Source organism: Varanus komodoensis, unplaced genomic scaffold (assembly GCF_004798865.1).
Source record: "Varanus komodoensis strain SLA01 unplaced genomic scaffold, ASM479886v1 scaffold1, whole genome shotgun sequence".
NCBI classification, from domain to species: domain Eukaryota; kingdom Metazoa; phylum Chordata; class Lepidosauria; order Squamata; family Varanidae; genus Varanus; species Varanus komodoensis.
Genome location: NW_025335268.1, coordinates 56,647,995 through 56,664,916, shown reverse-complemented (window position 1 = coordinate 56,664,916; position 16,922 = coordinate 56,647,995). Strand labels below are relative to the sequence as shown.

Genomic DNA, 16,922 nt, shown 5'->3' with positions numbered 1-16,922 from the left:
AGAATTTGTTTCTTGTATTTATGAAATAAAGAGTAACTAGCAAGGGAGATCAATAACAACGTCACTGAACATGTCATCTTATCAGTGGAATGTAAATTAACATAGTGTCTTGCACAATGCTCAGTAATAATTCTTTAATTGAATAACAACGGCACTTCAGGCATTCCCGTATCCTCTGGTTACACTGGGAAGTGTTTATAACTTTCCAGAAATGTTTTACCTCTCCGCAAAGTAATTGCTTCAGACTTCTTAGCCAAATAGTAAAATTGCAACATAAATTTAGCTGACTTGTGCCAGTTTCCAGCCGTGCAGTTAAAATGCTACAGGAGGCAACTTTATTTTTTACTGTACCGCTGAATACTTCTACTGCTTAAACCAAATCGAGTAAACCGTCGAAAAGTCGACGCCGGGCGCTAAATTTTATTTCTCACCTAAGCGGAGAGCACGCAGGCAAAAAATGTCGGAGAGGGGAAAGGGGCAAGCTCCCGTTCTTAAGCTAATAACCCATTTTCGTGGCCCTAACACGCAAGTTTCGTGCTCTGCGACCTCTAACGTAACTGACGCGTTACTTTTCACGTGACAGAAAACATGGGGGCGTGCTGTGCTACGTGGAGCTCCAGAAACCACGTGCACAACGAGGCGAGGCTGAGGGGGGGCCCGCTGGCAGCAGCCGGACTTGCCACGTGGCACTCGCTTGCGCTGCTCTGCTTTCACCTTAGGGTTACACACCATTCTCGGGTGGTTCTGCCAGTGCCTCGCAGCAAAAACAACGCCATCGCGAGGCGCCTTAAAGACTAAAACATTTATCATCTGGCATGATAAATAAGGATGCTAGAACTGGGTTTCTCAGTTGCCACAGGAACTGATTTTGTGTCTCAAGCGAAGAAGACAGTGACCTATAGAAAACGATGGAGGAATCCTGGATTTTGAAGCTCCTCGGGATTCTGTCCCGCACGTGTCCACGCGAAAAACGTCACTTTCGAAAAGAGTGACCTACGGCAATGGAGTGCAAAATCGTAGCACAGTAGTCAGAAAGGACTAAGAAGGCTATCGGGTCCAATGCCCTGCTGTTGCAGGACACCAGTTTACACCGTCCCACTCGGACAGCTGTCCAGTTTGAGTGCCTCTAGTGTGGGAGAGCCCCCCACCTCTCTAGGCAGCTGGTCTCACTGTTGTGTTGCTCTGACAGTGAGGAAGCTTTTCCTGGTGTCCAGCCTGAATCTGGGTGGTCACAACTTGAATTGATTATTCCGTGTCCTGCACTCTGGCATCAAGAAGAGTTCTGGACCTTCCTCTTTGTGACAGCCTTTGAGGTACTTAAACAGATAATTGGGTTTGGTTTGTAAAGGGGCTCTGAGGGTTAAGTGGGGAGATGTTACTGCACCTTGAGGGCTACCTTTAATGAGATTTTCAGCTAGAAAATCAAGCCAGTTTCTCTGAAGGTGAAGTACTAGCAATGGACCGCATCATAAGGCTTGATAAGCCACTCCCTCTGCCATACGCACATCACGCGCCCCACCATATGGGAAACTGGTAAAGCATTTTAAAAAAATGTTCAAAAACGAAAAAGAAAGCACGCATTCTTCATGCAAACCAGCACTCCGTTTATTAATAACATAAAGAGGACCCGTTGTTTTCCCCATCACAGCTACTACGATTGCGTGGATTGCTCCATTGTTTCCTCCCAGCAGGTGCAACTTCTGCTGTTGTGAAACCAGCGCACACGCACACACAGACAGCAAGATATTCTGTTCTTCGACAGGCGAATTGTTACTCCTCTTTTCTATCTCTATGACTGCTCCATTCCATTCCCTTTTTTCCTTAACTGTTCGCTGACATTAACGGAGTGCAAATGAAGGCTTAATAAACTAGGCAACTAGGCAGTGTAGCTTAGCCGCCATTTTTAGGCTTTCCAAAGCCGTTTCTATAAAGCGGCCCTGATTCTGGAAAAGCACTGGCGATCGGGGAAACAGCCCGCACCATGCTGGCCAATAGGAGTGTCAGAAGAAACCTAGAAAAGGGTTAAGTCGCCTGTGGCAACGGGGCCGTAGTTTGTTTATCTCCGGGGCTTTCTGGGAGTTGTAGTCTTGCTAGCGGGGCCTCTCGGTAACGGCAAAGATGCCGTTGGCTTGTGTCTGACGAGGTCACGTGGTGCCAGCACGGACCTGCGGCGGTGGATCCTCGGTGTAGAGATGGCGGACGCTGTGGAGAGAAAGAAACAGGTCCGCTTCGCGCGGCTGGAAGAGGATGAAGATGATGGCGGAGGAGGAGAGGGCGACGAGGAGGAAGAGCTGGTGGTAGCGGCAGACGCATCCTCGAAGGAACCCCTCCGAGGCTCCGCGAGGCTCGTCTCTCAGCCGGCGGTGACGGTGGCGGAGGGCAGCGGCAGGAGAAGCCGGGCGGGAGGCGGCGTTGGCGCAGCGAAGCAGCAGGCGGTGGCGCTGAAGTGGTGCACCTCGATTGCTTTGTGCGCCGCCTTCCTGGGCCTGGTAAGGAAGCGAGCGAAGCAGGCAGCGGCCGCGGGCATCGGCGTATTGGCGCTCCCCGTCCGCGGAAGTTTCCGGCTGCCTCCCTCCTCTGCGGGGCCCCATGCCCTGATTCGCCGCGACGCGGCCCCACGTCCGCGCAGCCTCTTAGCGAGAGAGCCGTCTGAGGCGGGCGGGCAGGCGGGCACCGGGCCGGCTCCGGCGTGGCCGAGGGTGACTGCCGGCGGGTGTGTTAGGCGGCTGCGGGGAGGCGGCAGGGCTGCTGTCTGGAAGAAACAGAAATGCCAGTGTGGGTTAGTTTTGGTGGGCATGGGACCCCAGAGGATCTCGTCAGCGCTCAGCCGCGAGACTCACTGGGTGACCTCGGACCAAACGCTGACGCAGCCTAACCTATCGGACTGACTCGCATAGCCTAACCCATGAGGATGTGGGGTGGAGAAGAGAATATGCAAGCCTCCTTGGGTTCCTTACGGGAAGAAAGGCAGGATATAAATATACTAAATTAATTGTTATGCCTGTTTAGTGTAAGCTCAGTTTCAAAATAGATTCCGCCCCCCCCCCCCCCGGTTTATTAGGATTTTTGCCTTGCCTTTTGCTCGGATGACCCTTCGGTAACTTGCTGTCCTGACAAATTGTAAAGAACAGCAGATAACATTTGGAATAAAAGCTGGATCTGTATCGAAAGGGTGCTGCTTACGAAGGTCTTGCTGTTGCCTCTTTTAGAAATAATGAAATCACACCCCTCTAGAGAGTTGCCAACTCAGCCATTCTTTCTGTGCCTCCATCCCTTCTGCTTTAATAAACCAGGAAGCACACACATGTTAAGCCTCATGTTTTCTAGGGATGTTGTCCAGATTCTTGGACTGTATGAAGTGAACAGGGTCCATTCTAACTAGATAAACAGTAAAGATAAAGGTAAAGGTTCCCATGACATTGAAGTCCACTCACGTCTGACTCTAGGGGGCGGTGCTCATCTCCGTTTCCTAGTTGAGGGAGCCAGCGTTTGACCCCAGACAGTCTCCGTGGCCATGTGGCCGGCATGACTAAATACCGAGGTGCACGGAACACTGTTACCTTCCCACCGAAGTGGTCCCTTTTTATCTACTTGCATTTGCATGCTTTTGAACTGCAAGGTTGGCAAGAGCTGGGACAGAACAAGGAGAGCTCACCTCCTTGCGCAGATTCGAACTGTCAGTCTTTCAAGCAACCAGTCCAGCAGCTCAGCGGTGTTTAATCAGTTGGATCTGTGGCAGGAATAGCATCTACATTGGATAAAAGGGATTTTGTCTGTAAATTGTGCAAACAAACAAACAGAATTATATCCTGCCTTATTATTTAAACAACTGAAAGCAGCTTACATTATTCTGCTGCTCTGAATCTTATCCCCTCAACAACAGTATTGTGAGGTAGGTTGAGAGTCTGACTGGCCCAAAGTCACCCATTGGCTTGATGGTTAAGTGGGAACTAGAACCCAGATCACCTGAGTCCCAGTCCTGTGCTTTTAACCAATATACCACACTGGTTCTCAAGTAATCAAGTGGCATGCATTTTTCTTTCCCCTCATGGAACAGAATATAACAGCCTGTTAACATCCTGGTTATCACCACTGGATGACTTTGTACAGGTTCACTGACTGGAGAAACAATTTCTTCATTTCTGTAGGACTTCAAATGGTCTCTAGCCATGTTTGCTCAGACTCATTCTGAGTTTTCTGCCAAGGTCATTCTGGCTATTGCATGCTCAACAGGGCCTTTAAGTTCATGATTCTTACCTGGATGCTCTGCCCCCCCCCCCCCCCAGCACGCAGAGCTATAATGCGTTAATGCCTGAAAGAACATTTAAATAAGGAGCACTGGACTTGGTAAATTTCTGGAGTACAACCTAATATGCAGCTCCTGCATCTTAATGTAAGGAAAGTCCTACAAGAGCTAATATTTATTTATTAGATTTATATCTTGCTGTTTTATTAAGTTAAATAAGGAACTCCAGATTCTGAAATAATTCTGTACCAGTGAAAACTATTGGCTGATTTCTTTCCTTTTCAAATTTATTTTTATTAATAAATTTCAACAAAACTAAACAAAGCAAAACCATAAAAATAAAGCTACATAGATTTGAATTTATCAAATTCAGTGAATAAACATTAAATAAATATGAATGTGTGTGTGTGAAGTATAACTTTCTAAAAGACACACACACACACACAAGCTTGGACAAAGATCAAATATGCATATATATGTCCATTTGTGAGTTTTGTCTATATACCACCCATTCAAACTTTGAAAGCATTGCTTGGTCCTCAAGCCATTGTGTTATAAGAGGAGAGTGTTTATCCTGCAGTGTTACAGTACCAGTCATTTAGCTGTAAAAAGAGTGTGGAGAATCAATTTATCTTGACCTTGCATTCACTTCCAGCAAGTAGGTGGGTAAGTTAAAGAATATTGCATCAGTAAATATTAAAGAGTGTTCCAGGTCAAAGTTTATTGATAATGCAATCTTCTCCCAAAAAGCATCAGCCACTGAACATTGCCAGAATAAATGATTAAAAGAAGCATTAGCAGTATTATGCCTCCAGCAGTTAGCTGACTTAGTCAAACCCTTAGTAAAGAGATGTCATAGCATTCAGCAAATATGAAAGAAGAGCTTTTGCTGAATAACGTGAATAAGCAACCTTTAGAGCATTCTGTTCTATTCCTGCTTAAAGCTATGTTTATCATATTTATTCACTTATAGTAAGTGTTTGTAAACATGGATCGTGGGACAGTCTCAATAAGTACTTCCAGTACTGGAGCAGACTGAAGCTGCAAAAACAGCAGGACCAAACATGGATTCTGACATGTTGCAATTGCAAGTATTGTCACTCAGGCTTAGCCAGCAAATCATATTATTATTATTATTATTATTAACATTTCTATGCCGCCCCTTGCCGAAACCTCGGGGCGGCTTACAACACGATAAAATACAATGAAATACAATAGCACATAATAAATTACCATTAAATACAAAATACAAAAAATACATTGGTTTACAAATATAAGATTAAAATTATCAGTATAACTTAAGTAAATAAAAATATAGGAGGAGAAAGAGAAGGAAGAAGAAGTTGCCCTGGCCAGATCATATGTTTTAACAATTCAGATGATGTTTAAATAAAAAGGTCTTTACCTGGCGCCGAAAAACCAGTAACGACGGTGCCAGGCGGACCTCTTTGGGGAGTGAATTCCTGGCACACAAAGCTGAAAATGGCAAAAACTTGTAATCAACTTCTATTTATTCATCAAGAATAAATACCAAGAATAAATACCAACTAAGATGTACAAGTATGTCACAAAGACTTTTAAAAACCATTTTTAAAGTTTGGATTTCGTCATCAGGTCAATTTAGCATGGGGAAAATGGATTGATTTTCTGTCATATCCACCACGTGTTCTATCCTATCCATTCTAATAAGTTGAGAGCCTAATACCATCAATTTGGAGAAAGAAAATTCTAGAACTGGCCAATATGGAAAATAAAATCTAAGTGAGAAATACCAGAATAATATTCTGATCTCAATATTATCTCAATAAATAGACCTGATGATTTAAGTCAAGGACTTAAAGCCCATCTTTTTTAGTGGAAGGTTGAATCTTTTGCAAGGATATCTGTGTCAGGGAGCAACCTTCCCCAACTGACAAAATATAACATCAAGTTCTTTAAAAATATTAGTTGGGTATAAATAGAGGAATGCTGCATGTAACAAATATGATCTTAGGTATAGTATCTTGTGTTTTAACTTTATCACACAAACCCAGCTTTAAAGAAACTTGTCTATATTTATCCCGGGTGAGTTCAGTCAGCTTTTCAAGTTTAGCTTAATCATTTGGACACCATTGAAATAGCAATTTAACTAACATGCTCTGACATACAGTGTCTCCAGTTGGCATCAATTCAGACTTTTAACATACTAACTGAATAGCCGGATTTATTTATTTTGGTAAAAAAAGCAGCTACTTTGTAGTGTAACATGAATTCTCATTTTTCTAATGAACTTTGTTGTATCTAATCTTATACTGTCCCATTAATTTTAGAGAGACCTAAAATACTTCAATATACTGATGTGTAGGATAGTATAGAACAGGGGTACTTAGTTTAAGACTGGAGAATGCGGTCTACTGGTGGGTGAGGCCAAACCAGCATATTGTACCTTAAAGTTTTTACTTCTACTAAGACTTATGAGAGGAATTACAACATTTTAGAATGGGGAAAGACTGCACAAAAGTGAGAAAACCAGCAGTCACTGGTCAGGAGAAATGGGGTGGCGCCATATTGGCAACCTATATGAGCTAGATTTGGGCCTGGCATCTGAGATTCTGCACCCCCAGTGATTAAACAGCTGAGCAGTTCAATTCAGAGTGATTAAACAGCTGAGCAGTTTGTAATTTCCTTCTACAAAGTGTTATCAAGAGTGGCAGGTATGGCTGAGTTACCATTATGTTTTGCTTTCCAGGGTATGGCCATTGCTGTCCTAGGGCCCACATTTCAAGACCTGGCTACAAATGTGAACAAAAATGTTAGTCAAATCTCTTACATCTTTGTGGGCCGTTCAATGGGGTACTTTGGTGGTTCTCTGATTGGTGGAATACTTTTTGACTGCATGAATGCCCAGCTTCTTTTGGGTAAGTACACAGAAGCGAACATTCATTTGTTGTGCATCATTGTCCTGATCTTCCATTTTTGTATTATTATTAGTGTTGTTGTTACTGTTATTATCTATCACCCTATAACCAAAGCTCTTTGAGCAGTTTACAACTATCTATAAAACAAAACAACAAAACACAATAGAAATGCCATTTTAAAAGCAGTATTAAAATTAAAAACATTGAGTAAAAAAAATGGCTCTGTAAATAGAAAAACTTCTGGGATGGGTCATTACCTCAGGTCCCTGGATAACCAAGTAAATTTTTTAGAGCCTTGGCTTACAGGACTTTCTTAATCTAGTACTAAAAGATAGCAAAGTTGGTGCCAGGTGGGCCACAGTGTGGAAGTTGTTCCATAGATGGGGGCCACCACAGAAAAGGCTGTTTTTGTTGCCACTCTGCTAGCCTTTCTTGGAGGTGGCACTTGGAGGAAGGCTCCAGAGGCTGGGCATAATGTCCAAGTTGATCGTGGCTGGGAGAGGTTCTCCAGCAGGTATTATGTTATATCTCAAGCCATGTAAGGCTTTATAGGTTAAAACCAGCACCTTGACTTACTCCTGGAAATATACAGGCAGCCAGTGCAAGCAAGGCCAGAGCTGGTCTTACGCATTCAGTATTACAGAGATTACCAGAGCCCAGATTACTGAAACCAAGCTATCCCTGTCCAGATAGGGGTGTTTGTGTCTTGATAGTGTCCACATAGGGTTACTGAAGCCACCAGAGCATCAAGAAGGATAAAGGAGTGCCCCCGAGCTAATCACCTGCCCTATCTGTTATATTAATTTAGTATTTTAAATCAGCTTTGTTCACAAATATACACTGGACAGCATCTAAAGTTCCGTGTGTGCTTTTCTGTTAGTGCACTCAAGATTTACAGCTTCCCTATTCAAAACCCTTAGAAACCCCTCCAGAAAGCCACAGAAGTGACCTTCCTCTCCCAACTTGAATGGAAATACTTTTATCCTGTTAAACTCTATAATCCTGTTAAACTCTATAAACTTTTTAATTTTGAATACGTTTTCTGCTTTCCATGCCATTGGGAATTCCAAACTGTTGAAGAAAACATTTTTTGAAAAATTGAAATTTCTGGCACAATCCTGTGCATATCAGTTCAAAGAAAGTAGAGTGCAATTGCTTACTCCCAGCTTAGTAGTCTCAAACATGCATGCTTCTGATATCAGAATGTGATATTAACAACAATAGTAACAACCTAGACTTTTAATGTCTCAGTACAAATGCAAATCTAACTTTAAATTTCCTTGGAATTCCAAAAAGTCCAATATAAAACTTGGAATTAAAATGAAGTATGAGAAATTGTGGCTATTTACTATAAATGTACCATCTGAAACATGTTTTTAATTGTTTCTGTCCTTTAGGATTATCAATGCTGGGTACAGCTCTAGGTCTGTATGCCATTCCATGGTGTAGGCAAGTGCTCTTGTTAACAGCAATGATGTCTGTCATTGGTTTTGCAATGGGAGTCCTGGATACAGGTAAAAACACCACCCCCACAACACACAACCCCACAACAACCCCCAACTGTCTCCTTGCTTCAGCATGTCCATCATGTCAGGTATGATTAAATGAGGAGTGTGTTGCATCTCTTAAGTATAAATTAATGTGCATGAAGCTTTTGAACCTGCACATGCTTCCACTTGTTTCAGGTGACGGCCAGGCTACTCATGATCTGTAGCTTACCCTAAAATAAATAAATAAATAAATAAATATTTGTTTTTTTTTGTGGGGCAGCAGGTGTGTGGAGTGGAATTATATGACTGATCATTTTAAGTAGTTTGGCTCAGAGGCTGCTGATTTCTGTGTTTGAACGAACAGACATCCAGACTTGCTGCACCCCAGCAAAAGGAAGGTGGCATCTGGCAGGAAGCAGTTAGTAGTAGGAAGATCATAAGGATGGCCTGAGAAAGGAGGAAATGGTAGCATATTTGAAAATGTTGAGGAAGGAGCCAGATGAGAGACTTAGATTGATATGTTAAAAAGGAGATCGTGAAGGTATGCAGAGCAGGTAGATAACAGGGCAGAGTAGGTAGTTAACAGGGGAGAAGGAGGAGAGGGCTTGCTGTGGCTTGAAGAGGAGGGAAAGGGCAGATATAAAGTAGGTGAAGACATCTTAGTTTTAGTTTTGATATTGTTGAAGATGAAGGCAAGGAGCTGGGTAGAGAGTGAGAAGTAAAAGTAGCAGGCCAGAGCTTACTAGTGTATTAGAAGTAATAAAGAAGCGTTGAGGATTCCTCACGCTAGTGTGGATTAGGATGCTGTAGGACTATTGATGAATTTATGCCTCCCCCACCATTAATCTGCTATTGGAATCCAGTGTACCCTTTAAAGTCCTAGTTATGAATAAATATCTTTTTATAACTCCAATTTAAACTCCACATGTTTCTAGTGTCACATTTCAAAGATATGGAGCAATACAAAAACTACTGGGGTATATTAGACCCCACAATTTTAATGTACTCACTTTAACAAGAAAAGACATTCAGAAAGTATCTGTTTGTTTTCAAAGGACAAGCAAACCAGCACCATGTAACTGGGAAAAGGATACAACCCAGCAATTTGGCAATCCTTACTGAATTATAAGAAAGCTCACCCAGCATCCCTAGGTGCAACTTCTTTCCTTCATTGGGCTCAGTGGTCCAGCGCCCACCCCCTATGCCCCTCCCTCAGCTTTGCAAAGCAGCCTGTACCTAGCTGCTGGCCACCCCAGAGCATCTTGTGGAAAGTGCAGCAGCAGCTTTGGAAGAGGCGGCACCAAAAGCATACTAGAAATGGCCTCTACTCATGAGATGGAGCCTTGACCTGTGAGGAAAGGGGAGGCCATTTGCGTGTAAGCACTTGTGTAGCATGGGGCCTGTATGCAAGATTGGCTGCCATGGTTGTGCCATCGTCCCTGATAGCACGTGCAGACCATGCATTTATACAATTGTGTGTTCATCAGCTTGCTCTTGTATTTAATGATACACAGTTGGGAGGTGGGCTCTTGTCCTTTGTACACTAATGGAATGTGTATGAGGGTGAATGTGAAAAGAGCGCTTCATTTTGAGAGGGATTGCAACAAAAGTTGCAGTGAAAGAAGAACTAACCTCCTGTGCTTAGTGGTTAATGTTCTCTGCAGCTGCACTTCCCAACTCCTTGGGAAAATCAGCCACTGACCTAGAAGCTGTATTGTTCTTCTTATGGGTGGCTGATTAAGCAAGGAGCAAGGGATGAATCAGGGCAAGTTCATTGAGGGGAAGGGCATTGTTGATTACGTTGCTGGCTTTTTGGCTTATTTAAATTGCTAGGAACAAACAGTCACAACTGTGGCCAGACTTCCCAATGTGAATTATTAATTGTCCCATCCAGGGCTCTGGCAGGAATAAATTGCATCCATGAAATACCACTCCTACTGATAAGCAAAATAAGAGTTGTTAAGGATAGTAACTTCCAATATTTCTGTACAGCTCTTAATACTGTTTTCTAATTCTAGGACCTAATACTGTTTTCCACATTGAACTCCAGGTGCACTTAGTGGTTGCCAATTCAGTGTAACTTCCAGACATTTCTAGACTTAGTGCTCTCCATATATTCTTGAACTTCAACTTCCATCAGCCCTAGCCAGCATGACAAATGGTCAGGAATACTGGGAGTTATAATCCAAAACAACTGGAGGACATCACCTTGGAGAAGGCTGTCCTATTTAGTCTTGCACACCACAACTGACACTAGTGGGAATGATCATTTCCTTGATCTGTATTGTTCTTTTTGGTTGCAAACCTGTCTCAACTCCATGATTTTAGAAGGAAGAACCTTGAATTCTAGTTAGTCTTTTCTAAGCCTCCTTCATAGTACCCCAGTTTTCCAGCATCTGTGCATCTTATATGTATATATATATTAGGTTGGACAGAACTCCTGTGGAAAGCACAGCCTCATGTTCAATCACTGAGCATTTCGAGAAAATGTTTTAGAATATAAGTGAAGGAAACTGCAAAGGCCTTGCTAGCCTCCTGATCCTCACTGCAGGATCACATAAAATCAGCTTCTGAAACTGGAACTGAGAGCTTAAACATTGCAACTCTCCTTCTTAGATCATTTTCCTTTGAAATAGGTAAAATATCTTCTTCCTCCTCCTATTTTCTGGCCACATTCTGTCAACTCTCACACTGCCCCAACCCTGTGCTGGCTACATCCTGAATACTTAGTCTAGGACCCACACTACCTGCCATGTCCTTACCATGCAGCCTGCCCTGTATTTGATAGCTGTAACTCAATCACCTGGTCCACTCTCTTCTCTGCTTCCTAGTTCTTTAATAGTTGCTAGTCCAAGCTGAAGTGAGAACTCTCACCCACTTCCCCATTCTGAATTAAAGCCGTATATATAGTGGTCTTGTATATCCTATATATCTTGGATCAAGCCCTGGTCTTTAATTGCTAATATCCCAAGTGTAACTTTAGCATATAAGCACCCTATGGTGCACTTCAATTGTTGGGCCAAGATGTCTTTTTACACATGTCAAGTATAAAGGACACTCTATTAACAAAGGAGAAGTTTAAGTGGAAATACAAAATAAACCAGCGAGGAGCACTTTCCCTTTGTGCTATTTCCATCAGTTTTTTTTTTTACTTAACAGTGTCTTCAGAATTTTCAGCAGCCAAAATATGAAAGTATGACACACAGTATTTTCTTCACAGGTGGCAACGTTCTTGCTTTGGACACATGGGGAACAGAAGCTGGTCCACATATGCAGGCCTTACATTTCAGTTTTGCCCTTGGTGCTTTTGTGGCACCTATTCTGGCCAAGATGGCACTGGGTGGCTCTTTTATTGATCCTCAGGCCCATCCAGGTGGCAGTGATAAAAATGAGACTTCTGTGAATTCTCTACCAGCTGTTACATCATTGCTGAAGCTGCATCTAAACTTGAATTTTATGTGGTCTTACGTTATGATAGGCACCTACCTTTTGCTTGTGGCATTACTTTTCTTTCTGTTATATTTGAGGAGTACTCCTGTTCGAGACAGATCCAAGCTTTCAGTGCAGAAATACCAGGTGGTCAAATACCACCATGCTGTCATAATTCTTCTGGCAGTGTTTTTTTTCTGGTATGTGGGAGCAGAGGTAACCTATGGTTCTTACATTTTTACTTACGCAAAAACTTATGTTGGTATGAAGGAAAATGAAGCAGCAGGCTTGAATTCTCTCTTTTGGGGAACATTTGCAGCTTGCAGGGGACTGGCAATTTGTTTTGCTGCTTGTTCTTACCCTGGATCTATGATCTTGCTGAGTATCATAGGTTCTACCGTCTCATCATTGTTCCTGGCACTCTTCAATACACATGCAGTCTCTCTGTGGCTTGGCTCTGCAGTGTATGGCGCATCAATGGCTACTATCTTCCCCAGTGGCATTTCCTGGGTCGAACAATATATCACCATCCAAGGAAAATCTGCAGCTTTATTTGTAATGGGTGCAGCTCTAGGGGAAATGTGTATTCCTGCAGTGGTTGGCCTCCTTCAAGGATACTTTCCCACACATCCGGTACTCCTGTATGCTGCCTTGGGAGCGGCAGTCATGACAGCAGTCCTGTTCCCAGTGATGTATAAATTAGCTACATTGCCCTGTGATGCTAAGCTGAAACATGTTGGAGATAGTGAACTCCAGGAAGCCTTATTGTCCAGCTCTCATCTTGAAGATGAGGAGGATGGTAGGGAATGGAATGAAGTAGACTTTGAAGTAATTGAGATGAATGACACTCTGCACAACTCTGTCATAGAAACTTCTAAGATGATCCAAGGGGAATCTACAGGTGCCACCTCCAGCCATCCTCCTTCAGGAAGTTTACCATTTAATACTTCTCCTATGCTTGCTATCAGATCCCCAAGACGAAAGAATTCAAGTAAAAACGACTAAGGTCCTCTTATTTAGAAAAGAGGTTTCGTAGGGACTCCTACTGTAAAGAAAGGATGATGGGAAGCTTGCTGAAGTCCAATTAAGCTGTTTTACAGAAAAGTGTGTGAGAAAAATAATGTAGTAGAGCTCATTTTAATGAGCATGATGGTAAAAACAAGACAAGAAGAATGTTTCTTAAACTTTGTATTGTAAAGATTCTTCAGAGTGGTGGGACATTTAACTCTGAATAGATTAAAAGATTATCTTTTTCTAATAAATAAAACTTGTAGAAGGGATTTGTATGCTAAAATTATTGTTGACTTCTTCATCCTTGGCCAAGGGAGATATTTATTTATTTTATTTAAAGTATTAATATTGCACCTTTTTTCCTTCCAAGAAACTCAAGGCAGCTTACATAATCTCCCTCTTCTCAATTTTATCCTCACAACAACCACCCTGTGAGGTTAGTTAGGCTGAGAGCCTGTGATGGGCCAAAGTCATCCAGTTAACTCCATGGCAAAGTGGGCCTGGCACTTGGAGCTTCCAGATCCCAAGCTCAGCACTTGAACCACTATGCCATGCTGGCTCTTGATTTGATTTAAATCATGATGTAATGCTTAGTACACATCCTGTGGGTTGAGGACTGCAGCAAGTTAAGAGAACAGCATGAGTGGTACTCAGCTTTCTTAATTTTTTTCCTATGTTCCTAAGACCTTGAGTGCCAACATATCTTTAATATAGCTTTCTAGGTTTATATACACACTTCAAACATGCTCTATTGTAGCTTTTCAAAACAGCAACTGTATTGTCCATGAAAAAGAATCAGCATCATCTATGAAATTGCTAATTTTCATAATGTTATTTGCATAAAGGAAGTTGCTTACAATCTATGTTGTTACTGTTCTGCTTCAGGTCTGTCTTCAATGATTACTTTCATAATCAAGGTATTCATTCATGCTTATTTCACTGGTATGTTTTTTGAAAACAAGATAAATGCAGATATATCAGTATGGAATAGCTTGTTCCTACTAATTTAAGCTCATGTAATTGTATTAAAAATTGTGAATTTGGATGGAGATCCTGTTAATTAAATGTGTGTGAGACAATTGTATGCCTGTGTTAAAAAATTGTAATAGCATTCTTGTTATAAACTTGTTAGCATCAGTAATGGCGTAAGGAAGAGGTGCTTTTGCTAGAGTGTGTTGAATGTGATTATGTTTGTTTGCAAGCATGGACTAGGAGAGGAACAAGCATGCTACATAATGACACAAGTGCAATGAACATTATCATAGTAGTCTACTACTTAATAGCAAACATTAAAACTTAAGGAACACGTAATACAAATTTTATTCTCGTGTTTTGGACAATGGATGGTTTTCCAGATGAACAGTTTATATCTATCTCTGTAGATTCATAGAGGGAACACTATATTAATATGCGGATTAAAATTATGTTTGGGAGCACTTTGTGTAATGGAAGCCCTCGCCAAGCAGAGATTTGATTGATGTAATGTCTTGTTGTTCAGTTAGGTATGTTGGAGCGCAGGGGTGTCTTTCACCAGGGCTGACAAAAATAAGTTGCAATGCCAAATTATGGGGTGGGTAAGGGCATGGGAAGGTGTGTATGATCCCATAACCTGTACAGACTGTACAGGCTGTAATAAGTATGAAAAAATGAACACACGTCTCACAAGTTTGTTGGTCAGGTCATCAAACAAACTGCATTTTTTTTCTTCCATCCTTTTAAACCTACCCAGGGATGGGATTGCACAGGAACGTATGGACAGTCTACACTGCTATGTTCTGTTGCTATCACAACAGCACAATCCCAGTATTTAAATGGAAAGATACTGTGGTTAATTGTGAAATATCATAGGAACTGTACACTGGATTTTGAACTGGAACACTAGCATTAAATGCATCTGGGAGTGAACCAGTGTTTAAAAAAAGTTTTAAGAAGCTACCTCATATGAATATTCTATACTAGTCTTTTCATATTAAAAGTCAGTGAAACAAGAATTCCTAGCTTTTTAAAAAATGCTGCATTAAATTGAAGCAAGTCATTAGACCACATTTGTATACTACTGTAATTCAATATTATGCAGCTGAAACATGTAGAAGGATCTACATGAACAGAACAGTAGTTCATCTAAAGTGTGAATATTTTTAATTTTAAAAGTGCAGGGGTATATCCAATTTTGGGTGCATACAAGAATGAAAAAAGTTTAGACATGCAGTTAGATAAGTCCTATAAAAGGTTTATATCCTCTGACTGACAGCTCCCAATTCTATGATGCAACCCCTTTGTTTTAAAAGAGGTTCACTTATATGTTGCTGACCCACAAAGCCAAAGTTTCTTTACACATGCAAAAACAGCTTCTGTTCTTTGAGATCTGGACGAATGTATCCTGTTTGATAGCATTTTGACAAGATCAAGTGTCAGGATTAAAAATCAAGTCAACCAAATCAGTGGTAAAACATGTTGTTGCCAAGTAAGCAATAAGATGAACTATGGTTTTTTTAAATGGAGTTGTGGAGTTGGATATGTTATTTTAAGAATTTTTACCCCTGCTTGGTAAATATAAACACAATGACAAATTCAGTCTTTACTTGAGGAATCATGTCCTTCTGATAATGTGTAGGTACCTCATATCTGTGTTTATGTAATCAACAGTATAAAATTGCATTATGAATTAGATGAGCCATGCACTTTGAACTGCAACTTTTTACAACTTTGTTATTTGCCTTAAATGTTACAGATTTTATTTGGTATGATTAATTAGTTTTTTCTTAAGTGCTCCCATTGGTGAGTTGATTTTGAAATGAAAATGCAGGTAGTTTTATTGCTTGTGTTTACAGCGAATTGGGAAGGCTGATATTTTCTTGAATAAAATATTTCTGTACCATAGTCTTGACCATCATTTCTTAGTAGAATGTGTGCAATCAAAGCTAAAAAAAATTGGTTATTGGTTCTCTTGTAAAATGTCTTCTTTTGACCATTGTGGAAAAACTGGAAACAAAACTGATAAATTAGTAAATAAGGGTGTGTAATTTAATAGCGGTACTTTTGGTTTAGCCCTTTCTCTAGCTACTCTGGAAAGGGGAGGCATTAATTCCATGTCCCTTTTTTGCGACTCCTTTTCAGAACAGTTACTATTGAGGTTCTAAAGTAAAAAATGTAAATTTAATGTCTGGAAAATAAATGGGCTGGGAGGCGGTTGGAATTTGCACATCTGGAGTAACTGCTCCAAAAAGGAGCCATAGAAATGGTGAGGAGAGGGAAATAGTATCTCCCTTTCTAAGAGGTGTAGTAAACTTTGAGAACCACTGGAAAGGTGGAGTTCACTGAAAAATGTCAGTTCAATATTTAAGAGTTACACTGCTCAAGGGGAGATACTGTTCCTCCCCCCACTTTTTGGAGTAACTTTAGCCCTTTACCAGTGATTTTTCACAGCTTGATTAGATAAGCCTACTCATACACATAAGAGTACACTTGCAAAAGAGGTAAAAGTAATTAAATTATGAACAACTGTGTAATTTTCTGAGACCGAAGGAACTTTAAAGGTGGTATTGAATCAGTGACGAATGCTCAAAAAGTCCCACTGATGGAGGGGCAAGTCACTCACAGTGACAGAGGTGAGTTTGCAAGAGGAACAGGATTTTCGCCACTCTTTGGCAAGTTCCGTATAAATCAGTCCCCATAACTGATGTTCAAATTGCCTTCCTGTGTCTACATGACACAATAAGCAATCATGTTACAAACAAACCCCAGAGTAGGCCACAGGCTTGCTTTTGAAGAATATCTCATCTAACAGGAAGTGGTCTGGGTTTGGACACATCAGCCCATTGCAACTAGTGACCCACATGACTAGAACAC

At 41.4% G+C, this 16,922-nt stretch overlaps 1 protein-coding gene across 1 annotated transcript; it reads left to right on the top strand.

Annotated features, from left to right (window-relative positions):
- The first annotated feature begins 1,869 nt into the window (after window positions 1-1,869).
- On the top strand, window positions 1,870-15,953 carry MFSD4B (major facilitator superfamily domain containing 4B). Its single transcript, XM_044426310.1, has 4 exons — window positions 1,870-2,489; window positions 6,975-7,143; window positions 8,541-8,657; window positions 11,854-15,953. Exons 1-4 carry the CDS (start codon window positions 2,193-2,195, stop codon window positions 13,065-13,067), a joined length of 1,797 nt encoding a protein of 598 aa, XP_044282245.1. The 5' UTR covers window positions 1,870-2,192; the 3' UTR covers window positions 13,068-15,953.
- The last annotated feature ends 969 nt before the right edge of the window (window positions 15,954-16,922 follow it).

Excerpts from the sequence above, each read along its gene's own strand:
- MFSD4B (XM_044426310.1), top strand. The coding sequence starts at position 2,193 with ATGGCGGACGCTGTGGAGAGAAAGAAACAGGTCCGCTTCGCGCGGCTG. Across the intron at positions 2,490-6,974 it reads GCGCCGCCTTCCTGGGCCTG|GGTATGGCCATTGCTGTCCT; the intron begins GTAAGGAAGCGA and ends TTTGCTTTCCAG. Across the intron at positions 8,658-11,853 it reads AATGGGAGTCCTGGATACAG|GTGGCAACGTTCTTGCTTTG; the intron begins GTAAAAACACCA and ends TTTTCTTCACAG.